General features: G+C 42.9%; 1 protein-coding gene across 1 annotated transcript in view; it reads right to left on the reverse strand.

The window, feature by feature from the left end:
* Nucleotides 1–10,074: 10,074 nt before the first annotated feature.
* nox5 (NADPH oxidase, EF-hand calcium binding domain 5) overlaps nt 10,075–24,004 on the reverse strand; it is a 100,306-nt gene continuing 86,376 nt past the window's right edge. Inside the window, exons 17-18 of the mRNA XM_073032611.1 lie at nt 23,178–23,344; nt 10,075–11,289 (exon numbers count right to left, since the gene is read on the reverse strand). Coding sequence (XP_072888712.1) covers nt 11,155–11,289; nt 23,178–23,344 — 302 coding nt within the window. The 3' untranslated portion in view covers nt 10,075–11,154. The remainder of the gene's footprint in view (nt 11,290–23,177; nt 23,345–24,004) is intronic.

Here is a 24,004-nt window from a genome sequence, read left to right on the forward strand (position 1 = left end):
CATACACCCCCTCCCTCACCTCCATTCAGGGCCCCAAACAGTCCTTCCAAGTGAGGCATCACTTCACTTGAGAATCGGCTAGGGTCGGCTATTGTGTCTGGTGCTCCCAATGCGGCCTCCTCTACATCGCTGAGACCCATTGTAAATTGAGGGACCACTTCGTCAAGTGCCACTGCTCTATCTACCGCTAGTGGGACTTCCCGGCGGCCAAACATATTAAATCTGATTCCTATTCCTGTTCCTACATGTTGATTCATGGCCTCTTCTGGTGCCATGATGAGACCACCCTCAGGATGGAGGAGGAACACCTTATATTCCGAATGGGTACCCTCCAACCTGAAGGTATGAATATTGATTTCTCCTTCTGGTAAACAATTTCCATCCACCTCCCACCCCCTTTCCCCACTTTTACTTCTTCACACCTATTACATCCCCAGGGTCCCCTCCTCCCATTTCTCCTGTGGTCCACACTCCTCTCCTATCAGATTCTTTCTTCTCCAGCTCTTGACCTTTCCCATTCACCTGGCTCCTGGCTTCACCTATCACCTCCCATCTAGTCTCCTTCCCTCCCACACCCCCCCCACCTTTTTATTCTGGCATCTTCCCCCTTCCTTCTCAGTCCTGAAGAAGGGTCATGTCCTGAAACGTCGACTGTTTATTCATTTCCATAGATGCTGCCTGACCTGCTGAGCTTTTCCACCATTTTGTATGTGTTGCGTTGGACTTCCAGCATCTGCAGACTTCTCACGTTTGAAATTTTAATTATCGTTCTCTGGTGATTTCAACTTTATCGTGACATGTAATGGGCCACCATAGTAGTGTAACACTTATCAGGGTTTAATTCCCACTGCTGTCTGTAAGGAGTTTGATCGCGTGGGTTTCCTTCCAAATTCCAAAGACGTGAGGGCTAGGGTTAGTAAGCTGTAAGCATGCTATTTTGGTGTTGGAAGCACACTGACACTAGCAGGCTCTTCCCAGCTCATCATTAGACTATATTGTCCATTGATGCAAATGTTTCACTGTATTTTTCAATGTACGTGAGACAAATAAAGCTAACCTAAATTGATTTCTTCCAGTTTTCTCTGCCTCATGATGTGTGAGGGTTGTGGAATTCATGGCTTATGCTGCTTTCTTAACGACAGATCTGATTGATATTTCAGTTCAATTATAAATTGCATTAAAGATCAATCTACATTTTTAATGAGATGCAAAAGCCAGAAGAAACAGAAACGAGACTGAGGCATGAGGCTGCCAAAGTTTTAACCAGGTCCGGGGCCAAGGTTATCCTGGACACCATTCATTATTTTCATTTCCTTACCTCTTACACCACAATCTAAAAGGAAAAGATTGTCAATGCTGGAGATCTAAAACAAAAACAGAAAATGCTGAAAAAACTCAGCAGGTCAGGCTGCATCCGAGCTGAGAGAGACAAAGTTCACATTTCAGGTTGAAGACCTGATATCAGACATAAGCAAAGTTAGAAATCAAATGTTGCAAAGGAGAGGGAAGGAAGAAGAGAACAAGAAGAAGACTTGAGATAGGAGAGAGTGAATGGGGCACAGTTTGAGGAGAAAAGCAAAAATGAAAACATACTGGAACAATTGAAACAAAACAGATTTGCTGTAAATCTAAAAAAGCATGTGCAATAATCCATTAAAGTTCAAAGTAAATTTATTATCTAAGTACATATATGTCACCATATACAACCCTCAGATTCATCTTCTTGTGGGCATTCTCAATAAATCCGTAATAGAATGATAATCATGATAGAATCAATGAAGGACCATACCAACTTGAGCATTCAACCAGAGTGCAAAAGACAACAAACTGCAAGTTCAAAAAGAGATAGATAGATAGATAGATAGATAGATAGATAAATAAACAAGCAATACATATCGAGAGCATGAGAAGAAGAGTCCTTGAAAGTGACTCCATAGGTCGTTGGAAAATTTCAATGGTGGAACATGTGAAAATGAGTGAAGTTATCCTCTCTGGTTCAGGAGCCTGGTGGTTGAGGGGTAATAACTGTCACGAAACCTGGTGATGTGAGTCCTGAGGCTTCTGTACCTCCTTCCTGATGGCAGCAGTGAGTAGACGGCATGACCTAGGTGCTGGGAATCCTGATGATAGATGCTGCTTTCCTGCAACAACACTTTGTGTAGATGTGACTTTGAGGTTTTGAACTCTGCCATGGACGGCATGGTAACGTAGCAATTGGTGCAACACTTTACAGTGCTAGCAATCAGGGTTCAATTCATGCCACAATCTGTAAGAAATTTGTACGTTCTTCCCATGATGCATGGGATTCTTCTGGGTGCTCCAGTTTTCTCCCACGTTCCAAAGATGTATGTGTTACTAAATGTGGGCATGCAATGTTGATGCCAGAACGATGGCAACTCTTGAGGGCTACACCCAGCGCATCATCAAAGCAAACAGTGCCTTTTGCTGTATGTTTTAATATTTCAACATACATGTGAGAAATAAACCTAATAAAGCTCATCTATTTAGACAGTGTTGGGGGGAATAGTGGAATTACTATCACAGAGGGGGTAACCTTACAGGAGAACTAGCCACTTCCGATACAAGCGGGAAAAGCAAGTCACCAGGTTCAGAACCAGTGTGGGATGTTCAGTAGCCACTCAAATCCTGTGGGAAAAAATATATTTTTAAAGAGTAACACACACAAAATGCTGGAAGGACTCAGCAGGTCTGTCAGCATCTACGGAAAGAGTCAACGTTTTGGGCTGAGACCCATCATCAGGACCCGAGCCATCAACACTTTATTCCTTTCCATAGATGCTGCTTGAGCTGCTGAGTTCCTCCAGCATGTCATGTGTGCTGCTCCGGATTTCCAGTATTTGCAGAATCTCTAGTTGTTTCATGAAGGTCATATTACGTCTTCCATTTTATAATCTCTATTCTGTGCTTGATTTCATCTTCCACGAGAAACAAAATTCCTCGTTTTCCTTCTGTTTTCCTCATTTCTTGGGACAGGTAAGGGGTGGAGTCCAGAGGACAGTACAAAGTTGTATCGGTTGCTCATCACTTAGGGGAAGGAACCCAATGCAACCGCCCAACATGAACATTAACTGTCTGGGGGAAGTCTGGTGTGAAGTTTTGGTTTTAATAGCTTATAGGAATATTAAAACAAAAGCTTCATTGCATCATAAAAGTTTCTTCCCCCAGGCATTTAATCTGATCAACCATTCTAGTTAGCCCCCCAACCCCCTCTATTATCCCTGTCCCTGTACTGCACTGTAAACACTTTAAGCCACTTTTTATAATGTTACTTACATTGAAAATACATGCTGATATTTAATTATTTATGCACATTTTATTCCACATTCACACTTTAGTTTATATAATTCTTTGTTCTTTATAATTGTTGAATATTGTTTTTTTTTGTTGCATGTTACATACTAACCAACACACCACAGCAAATTCTTAAACGTGAAAGCAAATGGTGAGTAAAGTTAATCCTTGACCCTGATCCTGAGTCAGGGACATCTCTCCAGCTGATTACAATTGAGAATTTAAAAAGCCATGGTTTGAGATACCACTAGATGTTTCAGACCTTGGAATAAATTATTATAATTGAATAATTTTAAATGCATTTCACTGTTTTAGTAATAATAAAGACTTTGCTAGTTTGTGTTTACATAGTTGGAACATGTCAGAGATTGGCAATGTTCTTGCTGGCTTATGCTGGTGTATCTGAGCCGGCTGTGAAAGCCTCTTACAGCAGTCAGTGAGCAGGGCTTGTTGGAGCATCATACCAGCTGCCTTCAGCAAATTCCTGCTGTGGGAAGTAAATAAGGCAAGTTCAAACTTACAACGGAGAATTGCAAACTGTGTGTGCTTGTCTCACACAAAATCCTGGCCATTGTTTCCGTCTTCTGCACAGATGCTTCACATTTTTTTCCCAAGTGTTTCTGGCATTATCTGCTTGTCCTTTCCCCAGGTTTCCAGCATCCATCAGTTTGCATTTTACTCCGGGCCTTGCCCCATTCCTGGTTTATGTGCAGAAGAGATTTTGCCTAATTGCCAATGAGGGATTTCCTCATTGCTGGGCTTGGTGACTGCCATAACCTTCAGGTAGACAACAGCAGACTAATGTGTGGCCAAATTTAGCCTGAAACACTCTGGGCGTCAAAGCAATGTTGGCAATATGATAAATTCCCAGGACCCACTACTGAAATAAACAGGCTTTCTACATGCTGGGCCTGACATGTGGTGGCATGGGGTTGTTTGCATTTGGAAAAAGCATGATGATATATGGCTAAAGAACGAATCCTTAGACTGACGGCAACTAATGAGAAGGTTTATACTTGTAAATGTGAAATCTGGAGCAGTGGGGATGCGCCGCCTGACTTCCCATTCAAACCACACTGAGTGCTTTTAAACGTTGCCTGTCAAACTCTGATTCTAAGATCCCCTCCCTTCTGCCACCACCATCCATTTCCCAACCTCTGCCACCAAGATGAAGCATCAGTCTCTTGTAACCTGAAAGAAGAAGGGGAAGAAAGATTCTCTGAAAAATAAAACTCATATATAAAAGAGCAGGAATTCCAGGGAGGAGAATTCCAGCTCTTGTTCAGCTGACAAAAGGCAAGGATCTATAGTGCCACTGTTGCTCCTCCCTCCCTCTCTCCCATAGTCCACTCTCCTCTCCTATCAGATTCCTTTTTCTTCACCCCTTCCACCTATCATCTCCTGGATCCTCTACCCCACCCCTGCCAAACCATCCACCGTCCCCTCTCACCTCTCTCCTTCTCACTTATACTCCTTCCTCTCCCCCAACCTTCTTATTCTGGCTTCTTCCCTCTTCCTTTCCAGTCCTGATGAAGGGTCTTGGCCTGAAACGTCAACTGTTTATTTCTTTTCAACGATGCTGCCCAACCTGTTGAGTTTCTCCAGGGGATGATTGAGTGTGTGTGTGTGTGTGTGTGTGTGTGTGTGTGTGTGTGTGTGTGTGTGTGTGTGTGTGTGTGTGTGTGTGTGTGTGTGTGTGTGTGTGTGTGTGTGTGTGTGTGTGTGTGTGTGTGTGTGTGTGTGTGTGTGTGTGTGTGTGTGTGTGTCTGTCTGTCTGTCTGTCTCTGGAGTATCTGCATAAAGAACCAAAGTAACTTTACTCTCTGGATTTTGTAAGAAACAAACTATGACCATTTGCAGTTAAATATGTTAGATAGCAAGGCAACTCAGCTGAAATAAATTTTCACTGTTCAGTTCAGAATTGAAGACCTGGGACGAGGGAAAGCCAATGAATGAGGAACAGAGCAAGGCACCAGCTTGGGATATGGCACCATAATGGTTAAGTACGTGATCTCATTACAATCCATGGCAACCAGTGGGAACTCCCGTCCATTCTCAGTGAGGCTTCTACGGAGTGCTGGGTCGGAGAGTGGGCTCAGGAATGTGAACAGATACACAAGGTTCTTGAAAGAAAGTATAGGAGAGATGACAGAGGTAGTTTTTTTTCCCTCACTGAGAGAGTGGTGGTAGAGGCAGATAGATACATTAGGGACATTTAGGAGACTCTTAGATGGGCATATCTACATGAGAAGGAAGAGTTAAACAGATCTTAAGAGCAGGTTAAGAAGCTTTTCACAATAGTGTGTGCTGAAGGGCCCCTTCTATTTTCTACAGACTGTACGCAGACTCTGCAATGGGCAAGTCTGCCCAAAGGAGAGTGTAAGGGCTTGAGCGAGAGAAGAGAAGAGAAGGCAACAAGATGCAGAAGAGCAGAACTGAGTGGCAGAGGGGCCTAATCATGCTTCTGTTTTCTTGTATTCATATCCCCTGTAATAATGGGATTTATGGCAGGGTGTAAACAGGGACATAATTCCGTAGTGTGGAAGCAGAGGACTCAGTTTCTGCTACACATAATGATTTCTTGGAACTTGTTGCAAGCTGCACCAACCAAGTCATTGTTATTCAAAGAAACATGAATCAGTCACATTAATCTTTTAAAACACATAGAAACACAGAAATCTACAACACATTACAGGCCCTTTGGCACACAATGTTGTGCCAACCATGTAACCTACTCTAGAAGCTGCCTAGAATTTCCCTACTGCATAACCTTCTATTTTTCTAAGCTCCATGTACCTATCTAAGGTCTCTTAAAAGACCCTATTATATCTGCCTCTACCGCCGTTGCTGGCAGTACATTCCATTCATTAAAAGTACTCATTATACAGCCACATAGATGGCCAGTGACATGTACTGCTGCTGTAATGACTATTATTTCTGTAGACGCCAAAACACATTAGAACGAATAGACAAGTGCAGACATGGACTGGATTATGCGCTCCCCAACTGTCATTGGGATTGCTTATTGCAAGTACCTGGGATTTCCTCTGTTAAAATGTACATCTTTAATGACTTGACTCCATCAACTATAATACAGAGAATGTTACCAAAATATAAAAAAGAAAAACATCAGTGAATTAATCCATTAACTTTAAATCACTTTCCCCATTTGTTTTGCAACATGTTGGAATCAATATCATTTGTTATGTGCCATGTCTAAAAATGTACATTGGTCTATGGCCATGATTGTTCTTGGCTAATTTTTCCAACACAAGTGGTTTGCCATTGCCTTCTTCTGGGCGTGTCTTTACAAGACAGGTGACCCCAGCCCTTCCGCTTAATTATCTTGTGACTACAATCTCAGTGTCAGCAGACAGCCGGGCATTTCTGTGTCGCCTTTTGTATCTTCAGTACGTCGCTAAACAATTCACAGGCAGTGAAGCACTAATGAAGTGTGCTCACTACAGTAACGTTGGTGATTGGAGTACAGAAATTCATCCAGCATCTCTGATGGTTGATGGAGGGAACTGAACTGGCAGTGTGTGGAGGACAGGTTCTGACCATTGCTTTGCTGGTCAAGTGATGGTTTCAGTTATCTAAGCAGATAGAGAGACTGTACTGGAGACACAGAGGGTGGAAAGAGACTACCAGCAAAGGAAAGATCTATGGGCTAAAGAGAAGAGAGGGATATGGGAATACAGATCTATAATTCTTTGAAAGTGGTGTCACAGGTGGATAGGGGCCTAAATAGAACTTTTGGCAAACTGATCATCATTATCATTATGTGCCATGATCTTTTGACTATGGTTGTTCTTGGCAAATTTTCCACAGAAGAAGTTAGACATTGCCTTCTTCTGGGCAGTGTCTGCCAGACAGCTGACCCCAAGCAATATTAATACTCTTCAGAGATTGTTTGCCACACGTCAGTGGTGACACCAGGACTTGTGATATGCACCAGCCTCTTCCATGGCTTTGCGTGGAACTAAGCAGGTGCTATACCTTGCCTAAGGGCGACGTGCAGGCTAGTGGAGGGAAGGAGTCCCTTACACCTTTCTTTGGTAAAGATGTATCTCCATCCCACCACCCAAACATGGCGAACATCCATTTCTCAGCCTCACGGACAATATGCAAATTTCAGAGGAGGCGGTGTTTACTGTCTTGAGGCAAATTCGGGTGAATAAATCCAAGGGCCTGACAATGTGATCACTTGGACCTTGTGGGAGGCTAGTGCAGAAACTGCAGGGGCTCCAGCAGAGATATTTAAAACATCCTCAGCCATGTTGAAAAGGAGGATAGCTAATGTTCTGTTGTTTAAGAAAGGCTCTAAAAATAAGACTGGAAGTTATAGGCTGGTGAATCTGACATCAGTAGCGGGAAAGTTACTGGAAGCTATTCTAAGGGACCGGATATACAGGTTGAGTACTCCTTACCTGAAATACCAAAATCTGAAAACCTTTGAAATCTGAAATGCTTTTGAACACTGACATGATGTCACCAATGGAAAATTTCACAAGGTACTGGGAAGGTTCCCAGGTGATGCACTGGTCTTTGTGCATCACAGACATTTCAGAGAAGTGACTTCAGATAGGTAATGAACAGAAGCTCACGAAAAATAGAAAAACACTGCATAAAGTGAAAAATGAAGATCTCAGTTGTGTATTGAAGAGTGGATTCATCAGTGGAGTGAATATATGTCACTTAACAGTATGCTGATCATGAAACAATCAAAGATTGATTGAGATGAACTGAAAATTGAAGGTAATTGTGAATATTCAGCAGGCTGGTTGCAGAAATTTAAGAAAGGGCACGGCATTAATTTTTTAAAGATCTGTGGTGATAAAGCATCTGCTAATCACGGAGCAGCCCGGTAATTCATTGATCAGTTTGCCAAGATCATCACTAGTGAAAATCTAACATGCTGAATGGTTGTTTCAGTACATGTATGGGATGAATTACTGTAGAACTAAAACTGCTTAATGGTAGCACATAAATTCGCATACAGAAATGACGGTGATCCCAAGATATCTCATTATATATTCCAAAATCCCAAAAGAATATCCGAAATCCAAAACACTTCCAGCACCAAGCATGTCAGATAAGGGATACTCAATCTGCGTAAGTATTTGGACACTTAGGGGCTGATTAGGAATAGTCATCATGGCTTTGTGCATGGTAGGTCATATCTAACCAAACTTATAGAGTTTTGAGGAAGTTATCAAAAAGGGTGATGAAGGCAAGGCTATGAATGTTGTCTACATGGACGTTAGCAAGGCCTTTGACAAGATCCCACATGGGACATTGGTCGAGAAGGTTCAGCTGCTAGGCATTCAGGATGAGGTAGTAAATTAGATTATATATTGGAGGGAGAACACTGGGGGCAGCATCAACTCCAGTTTGGACGCCTCACCACACCACCTCCGGTGGAGCACATCCACTCCAACATCTCTCTCCTGAGTAGCTGTAAATAGGATCGAGGTCAAGCAGCCCTCCTGTCGTTTGCCCCTGCTATCCGCCAGTAAATCAGTGAATCGGACTTGCAGCATTCTGCATTAACAATGCCCAACAGGGTCTTGAGGTCACAAGAAAAGCAACTAAAACGATCACTTGCTGTTAGACTGCACACCACCTTTGTGCACCAACTCCTCAGATGTCGCTCTGATACAGGCAGCAGTGAGATCTGCATCAAGTCCAGCTCCTTCAATTTCTCCACCAGCAAGCAACTCGCTGATGGGGTATAACTACCAGACCTTAAGCTCTTAAAATTCAGCAGGGTCTTGTAATCATAGCAAATATATTTTAAAAAAGACATTTGCACCTTTGGTTGGCCCTGTAAAAGCCACTGTGATCAAATATGCCACCATTTAACAGAATCTACAGTAAAGTTCACTAAAAATGGAGAATCCCTGCTGCTTTATTGGGGGGAGCTTTCTCTGTACCAGCTAGTTTCCATGTTTCCTATTTTACAGGCTGTAAGGCAGTCTGAGATATCTGGAAATTGTGAAAGGTACAGCCAAAGTACAAGCTTCTCTCTGTATCCTTCTGATTATCAGCAAAGATATTCCTCTGATAAAGCTCAGACAAGGTTTCTCTTTGCTAGCCTGCTCAATCTCCTCTACCAGACATTAATCAGACTCGTGCACAAAAATAGTTCAACATCAGGCTTTGTTACTGTTCTATATTCCTGTGTCTAGGCTATTTCTGTACCAAGCCACCACAGCCAAACTTGGATCATCCTGTCACCAGCAACTTCCTATCATCATCATCATCATCATATGCTATATTGTATTGCATGGGCGATTATGGTCTTCCATCTGTCTTTATCGATCCATGACCATGACTAAACTTGGAAAATTGTTCTGTAGAAGTGGTTTGCTGTTGCCTTCTTCTGGGCAGTGACCTTACAAGATGGGTGACCCCAGACAGGGTGGCGGAATGGAGATACGTCTCTACCAAAGGAGGTGTAAGGCACTCCTTCCTTTCGCTGGTCTGCAGGTCACCATTGGGCAAGGTATAACACCTTCTCAGCCCCCCACCCCACCCACCCCTCACCGATCAGGGTCACATGAAGCCATGGGAGGTGGTGGATGGTCATATGAGCAGCTGGTGCATATCACAAGTTCTGGTTACTGACCACAGACTCCAGGAAGGCAATCTCTGAAGAGAAACCCCTACAAAATCTTTTCCATAAAGCTGATTAGTGAAGGTTTCAGTGTTTTTTTTAGGATTTTACGTGGGTCCAAATATTGACGCAATTAACAGAAGGTACATCAGCAGCAATATTTATTAGGAGTTTGAAAAGATTTGGTATGTCACCAAAGACATTAGCAAATTTCTACAGATGGACTGTGGAGAGCATTCTAGCTAGCTGCATCACCATCAGAATCAGAAAAGGGTGCAGAGGGTTGCAAACTCAGCCAGCTCCATTATGTCCTAAGCACTGAGGACACCTTCAAAAGTTCATCCATCAGTAAATACCTCCATTACCAAAGACATTTCTTCTTCTCACTGCCACCATCAGCTAGGAGGTACAGGAACCCGAAGACACACACCCGATGTTTTAGAAACAGCTTCATCCTCTCCACCATCAACTTTCTGAATGGACAATGAACTAACTCATGAAATATATCTCACTACTTTTGCTCTCCCTTTGCACTACTTATTTAATATTTACATTCTTATTGTAATTCTAAAGAGTTCCAAGGAGGTTCACTGAAGTGATTCCAGGAATGAAGGGTTCATCATATGAGGAGTGTTTGATGGCTCTGGGCTGTACTCACTGGATGTCAGAAGAATGAAGGCGAATCTAATTTAGAACTATTGAGTGTTCAAAGGCCTCAATAGAGTGGATGTGGAGAGAGGATGTTTCCTAAGGTGGGGGGAGTCTAGGACCAGACGGTACAGCCTCAGAATAAAGGGATATCCATTTAGAATGGTAATGAGAAAAGAATTCTTTAGCCAGAAGGTGGTGAATCTGTAGAATTCATTGCCACCTGCAGCTGCGGAGGCCAAATCTTTACATATATTTAAGGTAGAAGTTAGTTGATCATTGATTAGTCAGGGTATGAAGGGATATAGGGAGAAAGCAGGAGATTCGGGCTGAGAGATTAATGGATCAGCCATGATGAAATGGTAGAGCAGACTCAATGGGCCAAATGGCCTAATTCTGCTACTATATCTTATGGTCTTATGGTAATTTGTAGCTTTTTATGTATTGCACTATACTGCTGCCACATAAGAACAAATTTCTTGACTTGTATCACTGATATTAAACCTTATTCTGATTCTGCTACATAGTACATGGTACCAGAGGAAGGCCTATTTTGATGCACAACCCATAACATGTCACTGGAAGTTTTCTTTGTAGAACTTGAAGCCAAAATGCTCACACTGGGCCTTGATTGTTTTAGCCAGAACTGGAGAGCCACAGAAAAAAACATGGACCTTTCCCTTCTTCTCTTCTGCAACCCTTTGGAAAACCTGGAAGTTAAAAACAAAATGCTATTAGTGAACAGGCAAATCATAAACACAAGAGATTCTCCAGAGCAACACACACAAAATGCTGGAGGAATTCAGCAGGTCAGGCAGCATCTATGGCAATGAATAAACAGTCAACATTTCAGGCTGAGACCCTTCATCAGGACTGGAAAGGATGGGAGAAAATGTCAGAATAAAAAGGTGGGGGGAGGGGTGGAGGGGAAGGAGAACTAGCTAAAAGCTGTTAGGAAAAATCAGGTGGGTGGGAAAGGTAAAGAGCTGGAGATAAAGGAATCTGATAGGAGAGGAGAGTGGGCCATGGGAGAAAGGGAAGAAGGAGGGGAACCGGGGGAGGTGATAGGCAGGTGAGGAGAAAAGGTAGGAGACTAGAGTGGGAAATAAAAGAAGAGGGAAGAGCGAGGAGAAAAAAATTACCAGAAAGAGATGTCAATGTTCATACCATCAGATTGGAGGCGAGCCAGATGGAATTTGAGCTGAGAGTAGTCTCATCATGGCAAAAGAGGAGGCCACGGACCAACATGTTGGAACAGGAATGCAAATCAGAATTAAGATGTTTGACCATGGGGAACTTCTGGTTTTGATGGATGGAGTGGAGGTTCTCAACAAAGCATTGTCCCATGTTAGTCAAGTCTAACCAATGTAGAGAAGGCTGCGTCAGGATACAATCTCAACAGATTTGCAGATGAAGTGCTGCCTCCCCATGAAGAACTGTTTATGGCCCTGTATGGAGGTGAGGGAGGAGGTGAATGGGCAGGTGTAGCATTTCTGTTGCTTGCAGGAATATGGGTCACCATGTCTATGGGTCTGGACAGATGAATGGACAAGAGAATCATGGACAGAGCGACCCATGTAGAAAGCAGAGAGTGGGGGGGGGGGGGGGAAATAAAGATGCATTTGGTGGTAGGATCCCGTTGAAGATGAGGGGAGTTATGGAGAATGATGTGTTGGATGTGGAGGATCATGGGATGGTAGGTGAGGACAAGAGGAACTCTAACCCTGTTAAGGCAGTGGGAAGATGGGATGAGTCTCTCTGCCTCTTGTCCTTCTAGTTTTTAGAAGTGGTGGGTAGTGGTGTTGTCTGAGGAGTCTTGGTGAGTTGTTGCAGTGCACCCAGTAAATGGTACAAATTTCTGCCACTTTGTGTTGTTGGCTGAAGTCAATGAATGTGGATGGGTTGTTTATCAAGTGGGCTGCTGTGTCCTGTATGGTGCAAGCTTCCTGAACGTTGGTGAGGCGGCACTCATCCAGGCCAGTGGAGAGTGTTCCACCAAATTCATGACGTGAGCTTTGGTGGACAGGTTTAGGGAATTAAGTGGTGAGCTTCTCACCGAAGCATTCCTAAGTGGGGCCATCATCAAAATACTTTTCAGGTCCCAATGATCAGGGTTCTATTCCTGCTGCTCTCTGTAAGGAGTTTGTACATTGTCCCTGGGGCTGCATGGGTTTCCTCCTAATGCTTTGGTTTCATAGAAACATAGAAAATAGGTGCAGGAGTAGGCCATTCGGCCCTTCTAGCCTGCATCACCATTCAGTATGATCATGGCTGATCATCCAACTCAGAACCCTGTACCTGCTTTCTCTCCATACCCCCTGATCCCTTTAGCCACAAGGGCCATATCTAACTTCCTCTTAAATATAGCCAATGAACTGGCCTCAACTGTTTCCTGTGGCAGAGAATTCCACAGATTCACCACTCTCTGTGTGAAGAAGTTTTTCCTCTTCTCGGTCCTAAAAGGCTTCCCCTTTATCCTTAAACTGTGACCCCTCATTCTGGACTTCCCCAACATCAGAAACAACCTTCCTGCATCTAGCCTGTCCAATCCCTTTAGAATTTTATACATTTCAATGATCCCCCCTCAATCTTCTAAATTCCAGTGAGTATAAGCCTAGTTGATCCAGTCTTTCTTCATATGAAAGTCCTGCCATCCCAGGAATCAATCTGGTGAACCTTCTCTGTACTCCCTCTATGGCAAGAATGTCTTTCCTCAGATTAGGGGACCAAAACTGCACACAATACTCTAGTTGCGGTCTCACCAAGGCCTTGTACAACTGCAGTAGAACCTCCCTGCTCCTGTACTCAAATCCTTTTGCTATGAATGCCAACATACCATTTGCCTTTTTCACCGCCTGCTGTACCTGCATGCCCACCTTCAATGACTGGTGTACAATGACACCCAGGTCTCGTTGCACCTCCCCTTTTCCTAATCGGCCACCGTTCAGATAATAATCTGCTTTCCTGTTCTTGCAACCAAAGTGGATAACCTCACATTTATCCACATTAAATTGCATCTGCCATGAATTTGCCCACTCACCTAATCTATTCAAGTCACCCTGCATCCTCTTAGCATCCTCCTCACAGCTAACACCGCCGCCCAGCTTCGTGTCATCTGCAAACTTGGAGATGCTGCATTTCATTCCCTCATCTAAATCATTAATATATATTGTAAACAACTGGGGTCCCAGCACTGAGCCTTGCGGTACCCCACTAGTCACTGTCTGCCATTCTGAAAAGGTCCTGTTTACTCCCACTCTTTGCTTCCTGTCTGCCAACCAATTCTCTATCCACATCAATACCATACCTCCAATACCATGTGCTTTAAGTTTGCACACTAATCTCCTGTGTGGGACCTTGTCAAAAGCCTTTTGAAAATCTAAATATACCACATCCACTGGCTCTCCCCTATCCACTCTACTAGTTACATCTTCAAAAAATTTTATAAGATTCATCAGACATGATTTTGCTTTCACAAATCCATGCTGACTTTGTCCGATGATTTCACCTCTTTCCAAGTGTGCTGTTATCACATCTTTGATAACCGACTAGCATTTTCCCCACCACCAATGTCAGACTCACCGGTCTATAATTTCCCGGTTTTTCTCTCCCTCCTTTTTTAAAAAGTGGGGTTGCATTAGCCACCCTCCAATCCTCAGGAACTAATCCAGAATCTAAGGAGTTTTGAAAAATTATCACTAATGCATCCACTATTTCTTGGGCTACTTCCTTACGCACTCTGGGTTGCAGACCATCTGGCCCTGGGGATTTATCTGCCTTTAATCCCTTCAATTTACCTAACACCACATCCCTACTAACATGTATTTCCCTCAGTTCCTCCATCTCACTAGACCCTCGGTCCCCTACTATTTCCGGAAGATTATTTATGTCCTCCTTAGTGAAGACAGAACCAAAGTAGTTATTCAACTGGTTTGCCATGTCCTTGTTCCCTATGATCAATTCACCTGTTTCTGACCTACATTTGTCTTGACCAATCTTTTTCTTTTCACATATCTATAAAAGCTTTTCCTCCCACCTTCCTATGGTTTAGGCTTATGGGCAATATGTTGTGGACATGGTATATTGGTGCTGGAAGCACGGTGACGCTAATGGGCTGCCCTCAGCACATTGTCGGATTATGTTGGTTGTTGACACAAAACAACGCATTTTGCTGCATGTTTTGATGCACCTGACAAATAAAGTTAATCTTTAGACAAATTGTGTACTGCCTTAATGACTATAGTCCAATAGCACTTACATCTATTGTGATGAAGTGCTTTTGAGACGTTGATGATGAAACATTATCTCCTGCCTGAGAAGCAATTTGGATCTACTCCAATTTGCCTACCAGAGCAACAGGTCCACCAGCAGATGCCATCTCACTGGCTCTTCCCTTAACCTTGGAACATCTGGACAGTGAAGGTACATACATCAGGACGCTCTTCATTGACTGCAGCTCGGTATTCAATACTATCATCCCCTCAAAGTTCATCAGTAAGCTTCAAACCCTTGGCCTCCTTATGCAATTGGATCCTCAATTTCTTCACTTGCAGGCCCCAGTCAGTTCAGATTGGCAACAACATCTCCTCCACAATCTGCATCAGCACAGGTGCACCACAAGGCTGTGAGTTTAGCCCCTTGCTCTACTCATTTTATACTTATGACTCTGAAGCTAAGCACAACCCTATGTCGTATTTAAGTTTGCTGATGACATCACTGTCATCGGCCGAAACAAAGCTGGTGGTGAATCAGCATACAGGAGGGAGACTGAAAGTCTTTCTGAGCGGTGGCACAACAGCAACCTCTCACTCAATGTCAGTAAGACTAAGGAACTGTTTATTGACTCCAGGAAGAGGAAACCAGAAGTCTATGAGCCAATCCTCATCAGAGCATCAGAGGTGGAGTGGGTCAGTAACTTTAAGTTCCTTGATGTGATCCTCTCAAGGGTTCTGTCCTTGGTCATTATGAAGAAAGCACAGCAGTGCGTCTACTTCCTTAGAAGGTTGCAAAGATTCTCCATGACATCTAAAACTTTGACAAACTTCTATAGATTTGTGATGGGTGGTTTATTGACTTGTATCACAACCTGTTCTGGAATCACCAATGTCCTTGAATGGAAAAAGCTACAAAAAGTAGTGGACACAGTCAGTAAAGCTCTCCCAGAAATTGAGCCCATCTACACAGACACTGTTGCAGGAGAACAGCATTCATCACCAAGGACCCCTACCATCCAGGCCATACTCTCTTCTCACTGCTGCCATCAGGAAGAAGGTCCAGGAGACTTAGGACTCACACCACCAAGTTCATAAACAATATTGTCCCTCAACAATCAGGCTCTTGAACCAAAGGAGATAACTTCACTCAACTTCTCTTGCCCCATCACTGAACTATTTCCACAACCTGTAGACTCACTCTCAAGAACTCTTCAGTTGATGCTCTCAATGTTTATTGCTTATTTATTTATTATTTTGATTGTACTTAGATCATTTGTTGTCTTTCGCAAGTTGGTTGTTTGTCCATCCTGGTGGGTGTGGCCTTTCATTGATTCTATTACGGTTCTTGGATTTACTGTGTCTGCCCACAAGAAAATTAATCCCAGTGTTGTATATGGTGACATACATGTACTTTGAACTTACAATATTTCAATTCAGTTCTGAAGGAATCTTCTTTGAATTCTCCAAGGATCTCACTGACATCCTGCCAACTTTGTCCACAGTAACCTGATTCTCTGCCTGTTCCACACACTTCATTTAACAACTGGTCCACAGTGTGATAGGAATCCAAGTTGCTGTCAAGATATCAGCAGTGCAGTGTAAAATTGCAGAGCTTGCTTCAAAGCTTTCTAATGGGTCATTTCCATGCCCTGATCTAAACTATTGTCAACAATGTACATACCTTGACCCATAAAGATTCAAGTTTATTTATGACACATGCATCTAAATAAGCAGGGAAATGCGTCTTTTTTTTGTTAACAACCAACACACCAAAGAGTATGCTGGGGGCAGCCCACAAGTGTCCCACATATTCTGGTGCCAAAGAGCCGGAATACTCTTACACATAAACGAGGTGCAATATGAATCTTGTACCCATTCAGATCTGCAAAATCTTGGGAACAATTTTAGTAAAAGGACTCCATTAGCATCAAGTCCTGCACGATCAGAGGGAAGATACACTTTAAAAATAACATTTGCTTGCATCATCTGTTTCTCTTCTGTTTACTGAGGTTTAATCCATCAATATGAATGTTTACAAGGACAGAAGAAGCCAAAGGCAGATGGCAGAAAGTCGTAGAGCAGAGATCAGGAGCAAGGGCAACTGTTTAAACCTACTTGGAATGCAATTTCCAAAAATTCCACTCCAAGTAGAGGAGTCATGATCACATAGCAGTCTACGTAACACTATTACTGTGCCAACTGTAAGATTGGGGTTTGATTCCCACTTATGTCTGTAAGGAGTTTGTGCATTCTCCCCATGACCACATGGGTTTCTTCCCCATTCCAAAGGCGTACACATAGGGTTAGTGAGTTATAGACGTGCTATGTTGGTGCTGGAAGCGTGGAGACACTTGTAGCCTGCCCAGCACAATCTTTCTGATTTGACTTCACACAAACAACACATTTCACTGGATGTTTTTATGTACATGTGATACGTAAATCTGAATCTATGTTGCATCAAAAGCGTGGTGATGCTTGCAATCTAACCCCAGCACATCCTCTAAAAAATCCTGGAGCCCCATTCAATTAAAAGAGGATTTGATTCTGTGCCTGTGGACATAATTTTAAACTGAATGTAACAGAAAATGGAAAATATTAGTGGGAATTTTTAGTAACCGTAAATCTGCAGCGTTAATCAAAAGGGTTTGGAAGATACAGGAAGGGATGAAATATGGGGGGTATAGACAGGATTGGCGCAAGCAGGCTTTTTCCAGAGGTTGGCTGAGACTGGAATTAGAGATCATGGGTTAAGGGTGAAAGGTGGAATATTTAAGGGGAATGTGAGGGGGAACTTCTTCACTCAGGTGCTGCAAGTGTGGAATGAGCTGCCTGCGGAAGAGTTGGATGCAGGTTCAATTTCAACAGATCAGAAGTTTAGGTGAATACATGGATAGGAGGGGTATGGAATGCTATGGCCCAGATGGAACCAGGCAGAATAATAGTTCAACACTGACTAGATTGGCTCCTGAAGGTTGTTATAGACAGGGGTAGTAATGAGGACAAGCTCCCACAGCCTGTTAAATGCTCCCAATGGTGTGCACCTCAAATAGCCTCTGACAACCAAGTCCAGCTTCTAGCCTTCACATGTGGCCTAGCTAGTAAGTCTGGCAGAACCATTTCTACTGGCAGGAGATGGGGCAAAGGCAGGTTACTGGCGGCTTAAGACCAGTCACTTCGGGCAGATAAGGTGTGCAGATGGATGCTGAGATGAAGGAGGATGGATGAAGGTTCACACTAAGCACAAATACTAACACTGACAAAGTAGGATGAATAAGCAGTTTCTAGGGGCATTTCATTGTGATTTGACGTGATCTAGAGTTAACTCTGAGGTCCAAATGGGCTACTCCTGCCTCTACGTTACCGTGAAAGGCTCTGGACATGAGAATTCAGAGGCAAAGGTTCAGTCTGTTTCTCTGTTGAACCACCTACTGCCCAGGCTTGAACTCCAGCTGGGCTGAAGCAGGCACTTACTAATGCCCAGTTCTTCAAGGACCCAAGTTTGAAGATAAAAGTTGTACTTTCTTCAAAACAAACCAAATGAAATTCCTGTCAGCTCCTTCTCAGTTCCACAGGATGTGTGGTTAGCCACTAACCACAATGAGAAAAAGTCCAAGTGGGAATTATTAAATATGCATACACCACTAATAGAATTGCCACAGAGACCCCTGTGGGAAGTTAAAAGGCAAGGTTACTGCCTTTGGTATTGAGCAACTGAGGGTTTTACAACATATTATTAAAATATCTCTTAGCATAACTTTTTCTTTGCAATTCATTAGAGGTTGTTACTGTGAAACATGCATCATTAGATTAAATTGCTCCTGAAGCGTTTGATACACCTCTCACACCCACATAATGGCTGACTGAAATCGATAGTACAAAGGGAAGGTAGGTGGGAATGAAAATCAATTGATTTACGGCTCAACAAGAGCACAATCAATGTGTCACTCTGTCATAATCTAAAAGCTCTTTTTACAGTTGTTCTGTAATTTAAGAAGCCGTGTAAAGCGTCTGTGTTATAAATTATTTTTGATGTGTCTGTTCAACACTTTGCCTTTTGAATGCAAAGAGCTGTCCAATACATTAAATTCCCAGAGGTAACAATTACCATCTTATATAACCAAATTAGTATTCTCTTCCTGTCCCCTCCTGCTCCTTAATATCACTCCTCTGTAATGGAGAGATACAAACTGAACTTGCTAGAAGGTGGGGCTTGGATGTTGATGCTGTAAACCACTTCACAAACACAGCAAACCCCACTCTCTCCAACCCACATACTCCAGACTAGCAGTTTTAAAAGGCAGTCTTCAAAGGCGAAGCTTCAAAAAGGTGGCATTCATCATTAAGGACCCCTGGCCACATCCACTTCTCACTACTACCATCAGGGAGGCTGCATGAACCTGAAAATACACACTCAACATTTGAGTAACAGCCTCCGCTAACAGATTTCTGAATAGACCATGAATACGACCTTGCTATTTTTGCATATATACAGTATATATTGTATGGTAATGTGTAGCATATTTTATGTATTGCATTGTACTGCTACCCCAAGCCAATACATTTCACAACACGAGTGAATCTGCAGATGCTGGAAATAAATAAAAACACAAAATGCTGGCAGAACTCAGCAGGCCAGACAGCATCTATGGGAGGAGGTCGTGATGATGTTTCGGGCCGAATCCCTTCATCAGGAGTGAAGTAACATGGGATGGTCAAGGGGGGATAAGAAGTGGGGGGAGGGATAAACTAGAGAGCTACATATGTCAGTGATAATAAACCTGATTCTGATTCTAAACAATAGCCAACAGCTGCAAAAAGTCAATTCTATTAAAGACACTTTCGCCTTATTTTGTCTCCTAAATTATCTTTTCCCTGTTGCACCAAGTTATTTTCATCAAGTTATGGAAAGAAACATTAAAGAAATGTCTAACAGCTCAGGCAACTTCGGTTCAATCCCCGATCTTGGGTACTCTTGCTGTGGTGTTCAGCCATCTTCCCTGTGAGCATGTGCGTTTCCTCCATGTGCTCCCATTTCAAAAGGTGTGCAGATTGTGGGGTTAATTAGCCCGACCCATGACCATGTGGGTTTCCTCCAGGTGCTCTGGTATCCTCCCGTGTTCCAAAGATATACAAATTAACATAGTCACGTGGGTGCAATTGAGTGGCGTCGGATCATTGGGCTGGAAGGGCCTGTGACAGCTCTAACTAAAGAAATAACATAAAATATAATTGTCCCCACTAGTAGAACCATTTAAGGTCATTTTCATTTGTGACACTGCGCCGAAAAGATTCCTCGCAGCAAATGCTACTGCTGATTGGCCACAATGTTGGACAAGGGTGGCAACACCAGCCATTTATTCCTCACCCTGATTGCCCGCAACTGAAGAGAAAGCTATAAGGCAACATTGTTTGGATGTTATTGGTGAGCTTAGTATCTCCCTTGTTATAAAAATCAACTTGAAGTTCAGAACATAGATAGCCTCTTCTTTCTACAGAACTGATCCCAATTTACACTCTAATGATAAGTCACCAACCTTGGAATTGGAATTGCGATTGGAATATTATTGTCGCATGTACTGAGATACGGTGAATACTGTTCATTCAGATCAGATCATTACTCATTGCATAGAGGTAGAACAAGGTAAAAGAATAACAGTGCAGAATAAAGTGTAATGGCTACAGGAAAAGTGCAGTACAGGTAAACAATAAGATACAGGATTATAATGAGATATATTGTAAGGTCAGGAGTTCATCTTTTCGCACTGGTGAGCTATTTAAGACTTTTAACAGTGGGGTAGAAGCTGTCCTTGAGTCTGCTGGTATGTAACTTCAGGGTTTTGAATCTTTTGACCAATGGGAGGGGGAGAAGTAAGAATATCCAAGTTGGGTGGAATGATGGGTCTTTATAAAGCACTCACTGTGAGCTGTTTTGGGCCCCTTATCTTAGAAAGGATGTGCTGAAACTGGAGAAGGTTCAAAGGAGGTTCACAAAAATGATTCCAATATTGAACGATGCTTCATATGAAGAGAGTTTGATGGCTCTGGGCCCGTATTCACTGGAATTCAGAAGAATGAGGGGTGATCTAATTGAAACCTATTGAATGTTGAATCTCAATAGTATGGATGTAGAGAGGACGTCTCCTATGGTGGGAGTATAGGACCAGAGGACACAGCCTCAAAATAGAGGGGCATCCTTTTAGAACAGAGATGAGGAGGAATTACTTCAGCCAGAGAGTGGGGATCTGTGGAATTCATTGCCACAGGCAACTGTGGAGGCCAAGTCTTTATAGACTCTTGATTACTCAGGGCATGAAGGGATACACAGAGAAGGCAGGAGATAGGGGCTGAGAGGGAAAATTGATCAACCATGATGATGAAATGGCTGAGCAGATTCAATGGGCCAAATGGCCTAATTCTGTTCCTATATCTTACGGTTTTATGGGTGGGGTCTTATGCTGGTTACTTAAATGATGCAGTGCGAAGTACATATAGACAGAGTCCATGGAGGGGAGTCTGGTTTCCATGATGTGCTGAGCTGCATACACAACTCTCCAATAATCCATTGACAGTGTTTCTGTTTCTACTGGTACTGCTGAGTATTTCCAGTATTTTCTATCTTAATTTCTTTTAAAGCAGATTTCCCTATAGAAATGAAATTGGGGAGATCAAAGTAATGTGACCCTGGGCTATAATGTAAGCACGGTAACTGTGCTGGTATAGGGAAACCAGGACCCAGGGCCCAAACCAACAGCAACAAACAGGAGCAGAATTCTCAAAAGACTCCAGCTCCATGAACTCATATACAAGACAGTGGAGAGAAGCTGTAAATGAATTAAAATTAAAATGAATATTCCTTTAGCTGAGGGGAGGGTGTGAAGTGAGGAAGAGATGTTGTTTGAAAGGCAAAAGGACAAATGTGAAATTAAATGTAACTGCAATGAGAAAAGTGGGTCAAGACCAAGGGTGCAGATTTGCCGATACATTGACCTGTTAAGGGAACCTGACGCCAAGGACCACCTCAACTCCCATCTTCACAAACTACCCTTCTCCCTTCAGAATGGAGATGAGGAAGAATTTCTTTAGCCAGAGCATGGTGAATCTGGGGAATTCATTGCCATGGATGGCTGGGGTGGGGGGGGGGGGGGGGGGGGGTGCAAGTCATTGGGTACTTTTAAAGCAAAGGTTGATAGGTTCCTGATTAAGTAACAGTGTCAAAAGTTACAGGAGCAAGAGAAAGGGGTTGAAGGGATAATAATGGAATGGTGGTGCTGACTAAATGGGCCAAGTGGCCTAATTCTGATCCTATATCTTATGATCTCTTCCAGAAGGACCACAACATTGCCCTAAGGTTTGGATGCCTCAATGACTCAGTTGGCTGGAGTCAGGGCCTTGCGCTTTGGCTGTTGGTAGGGCTACCCATGCCAAAAAGGTCGAAAGGTAGAGGCCAGACTAAGAGTAGTCCACTGCTCCTCAAGGTTCAGGGGTTCAGCTCAGAGCTAACATCTGTGGCTGGTCAAAAAACAGTTACGGAAACAGCAATGCAGAATCCCTCTCTGTCTGTGTGAGAAGGTATGGACAGGGAGATGGAGGACCTTCATTGCTGCCCTAAATGTCAGTGGTGTAACAGGTAATAAGTAAGTCAGGAAGTCTTATGGACTAAGCTTTCAACAGACCCACACCACCTTGACAGATTCCTCTGCTCTAGGACAAAGAGGGGGAGGTGGAACAGAACATGGGATTAAGGAGATATTTGAGAGAGAGCTCAGAATCATACTGGAGGACAGTGTAAGCAGCAGGTTCAAGGGCAGTTTCTATTCCATTGTCATCACTTGTATGATAAGATGAACTCGACTTCACAAATCTAAATTGTTGTGATCTTACACTTTGCTATCTACCTGCACTGTACTTTTTTTGTAGATGTTACGCTTTATACTGCATTGTTTTAGATTATATTGCTGCAAGGAAATGCACTGCATACAGTGATTGCAGCAAACCAGGTTAGAGAATTGTAAGTTGCTATTCCCCTCAGAAGTGTTTGGAGTGCTGGTTGGCTGGATGGAGGGCCAATAGGAAATCTATTTTCTCTGTTAGCAAGAGAGATCCTCACTGATGACACCATTTTCTATCACCAAAACATTTGGCTCTTTGTTGCTACCTTTGTTCACTGGTTTATTATTGTCACATATACCACCATGTATGGGGTGTGCATGGAGGGGAGGCACCTCTGGTGAAGGGGCTTGTCATGCTCATTCTGGGGCAACTCACTCACCTTTGGTCCCTACCGCACCTGTCCCCAGTGGAACTGATATATTAAAAACTCAGGATATCAGAGAGGAAAGGTTTACAATTATATTCACTCTCTATTTATGTGCGAACAGTGTTACCTTGCTCCAATCTGGCCGACCTGGTTGTGTTCTGGTGCGCAGGCCTGTAATAGAGTCACGTTTCTCCTTCTTGGCCAGTAGATCCAGAGCCATTTGTAGACCCAAAGCCTTCATGTCATTTTTACTGAGAGCAGAGGTCATATACATGTGCATCTCCAAAAACCTGCCTGCACATTTGGAAAAATAATTAACAATTTAGTGTTTGTTTGTCAATGTACGTATGTATTTGATAATGTTTCATAAAGAAAACATCAAATAAGCCAGCAAACAATCTACTGGAGGATATCAATGGGTCGAGCAGCATTGGTGGGGTGGAAGGGAGTTGTTGACATTTCAGGTCAAAAACCTGCATTAGGACTGAGAGTGGAGAGGTGAGATGGCTAGTGTGAAAAGTTTCCTCTGGGTGCTCTGGTTTCCAAAGACTCCTAGGTTAGGGTGAGTGACCTGTGAGCATGCTATCATAAACAAGAGAAAATCTGCAGATGTAGGAAATCCCAGCAACACACACAAAATGCTGGAGGATCTCAGCAGGCCAGGTAGCCTCTATGGAAAAAAGAACAGTCAACATTTCGGGCCGAGGCACTTCATCAGGAGAAAAAAAGTCCTTTTTCTCCAGCAAAACAATATTCTTGGAACTGCTAAAGCCATCAAACTTTTTGAACAATTAGAAACATTCAAATTATAAAAACTGTCAAAACTTTCTGAAAAGAACCTAAATTAAAAATCCTGAAACTTAAAAACACATAGCATTTCAAGTGCAGAAATAATTAAGGAAAATCTAAACTACTAATTTTTAACTTAGAATTTAGCCCCTCAAATCTACTTGA

This window comes from Hemitrygon akajei, chromosome 30, assembly GCF_048418815.1.
Source record: "Hemitrygon akajei chromosome 30, sHemAka1.3, whole genome shotgun sequence".
NCBI classification, from domain to species: domain Eukaryota; kingdom Metazoa; phylum Chordata; class Chondrichthyes; order Myliobatiformes; family Dasyatidae; genus Hemitrygon; species Hemitrygon akajei.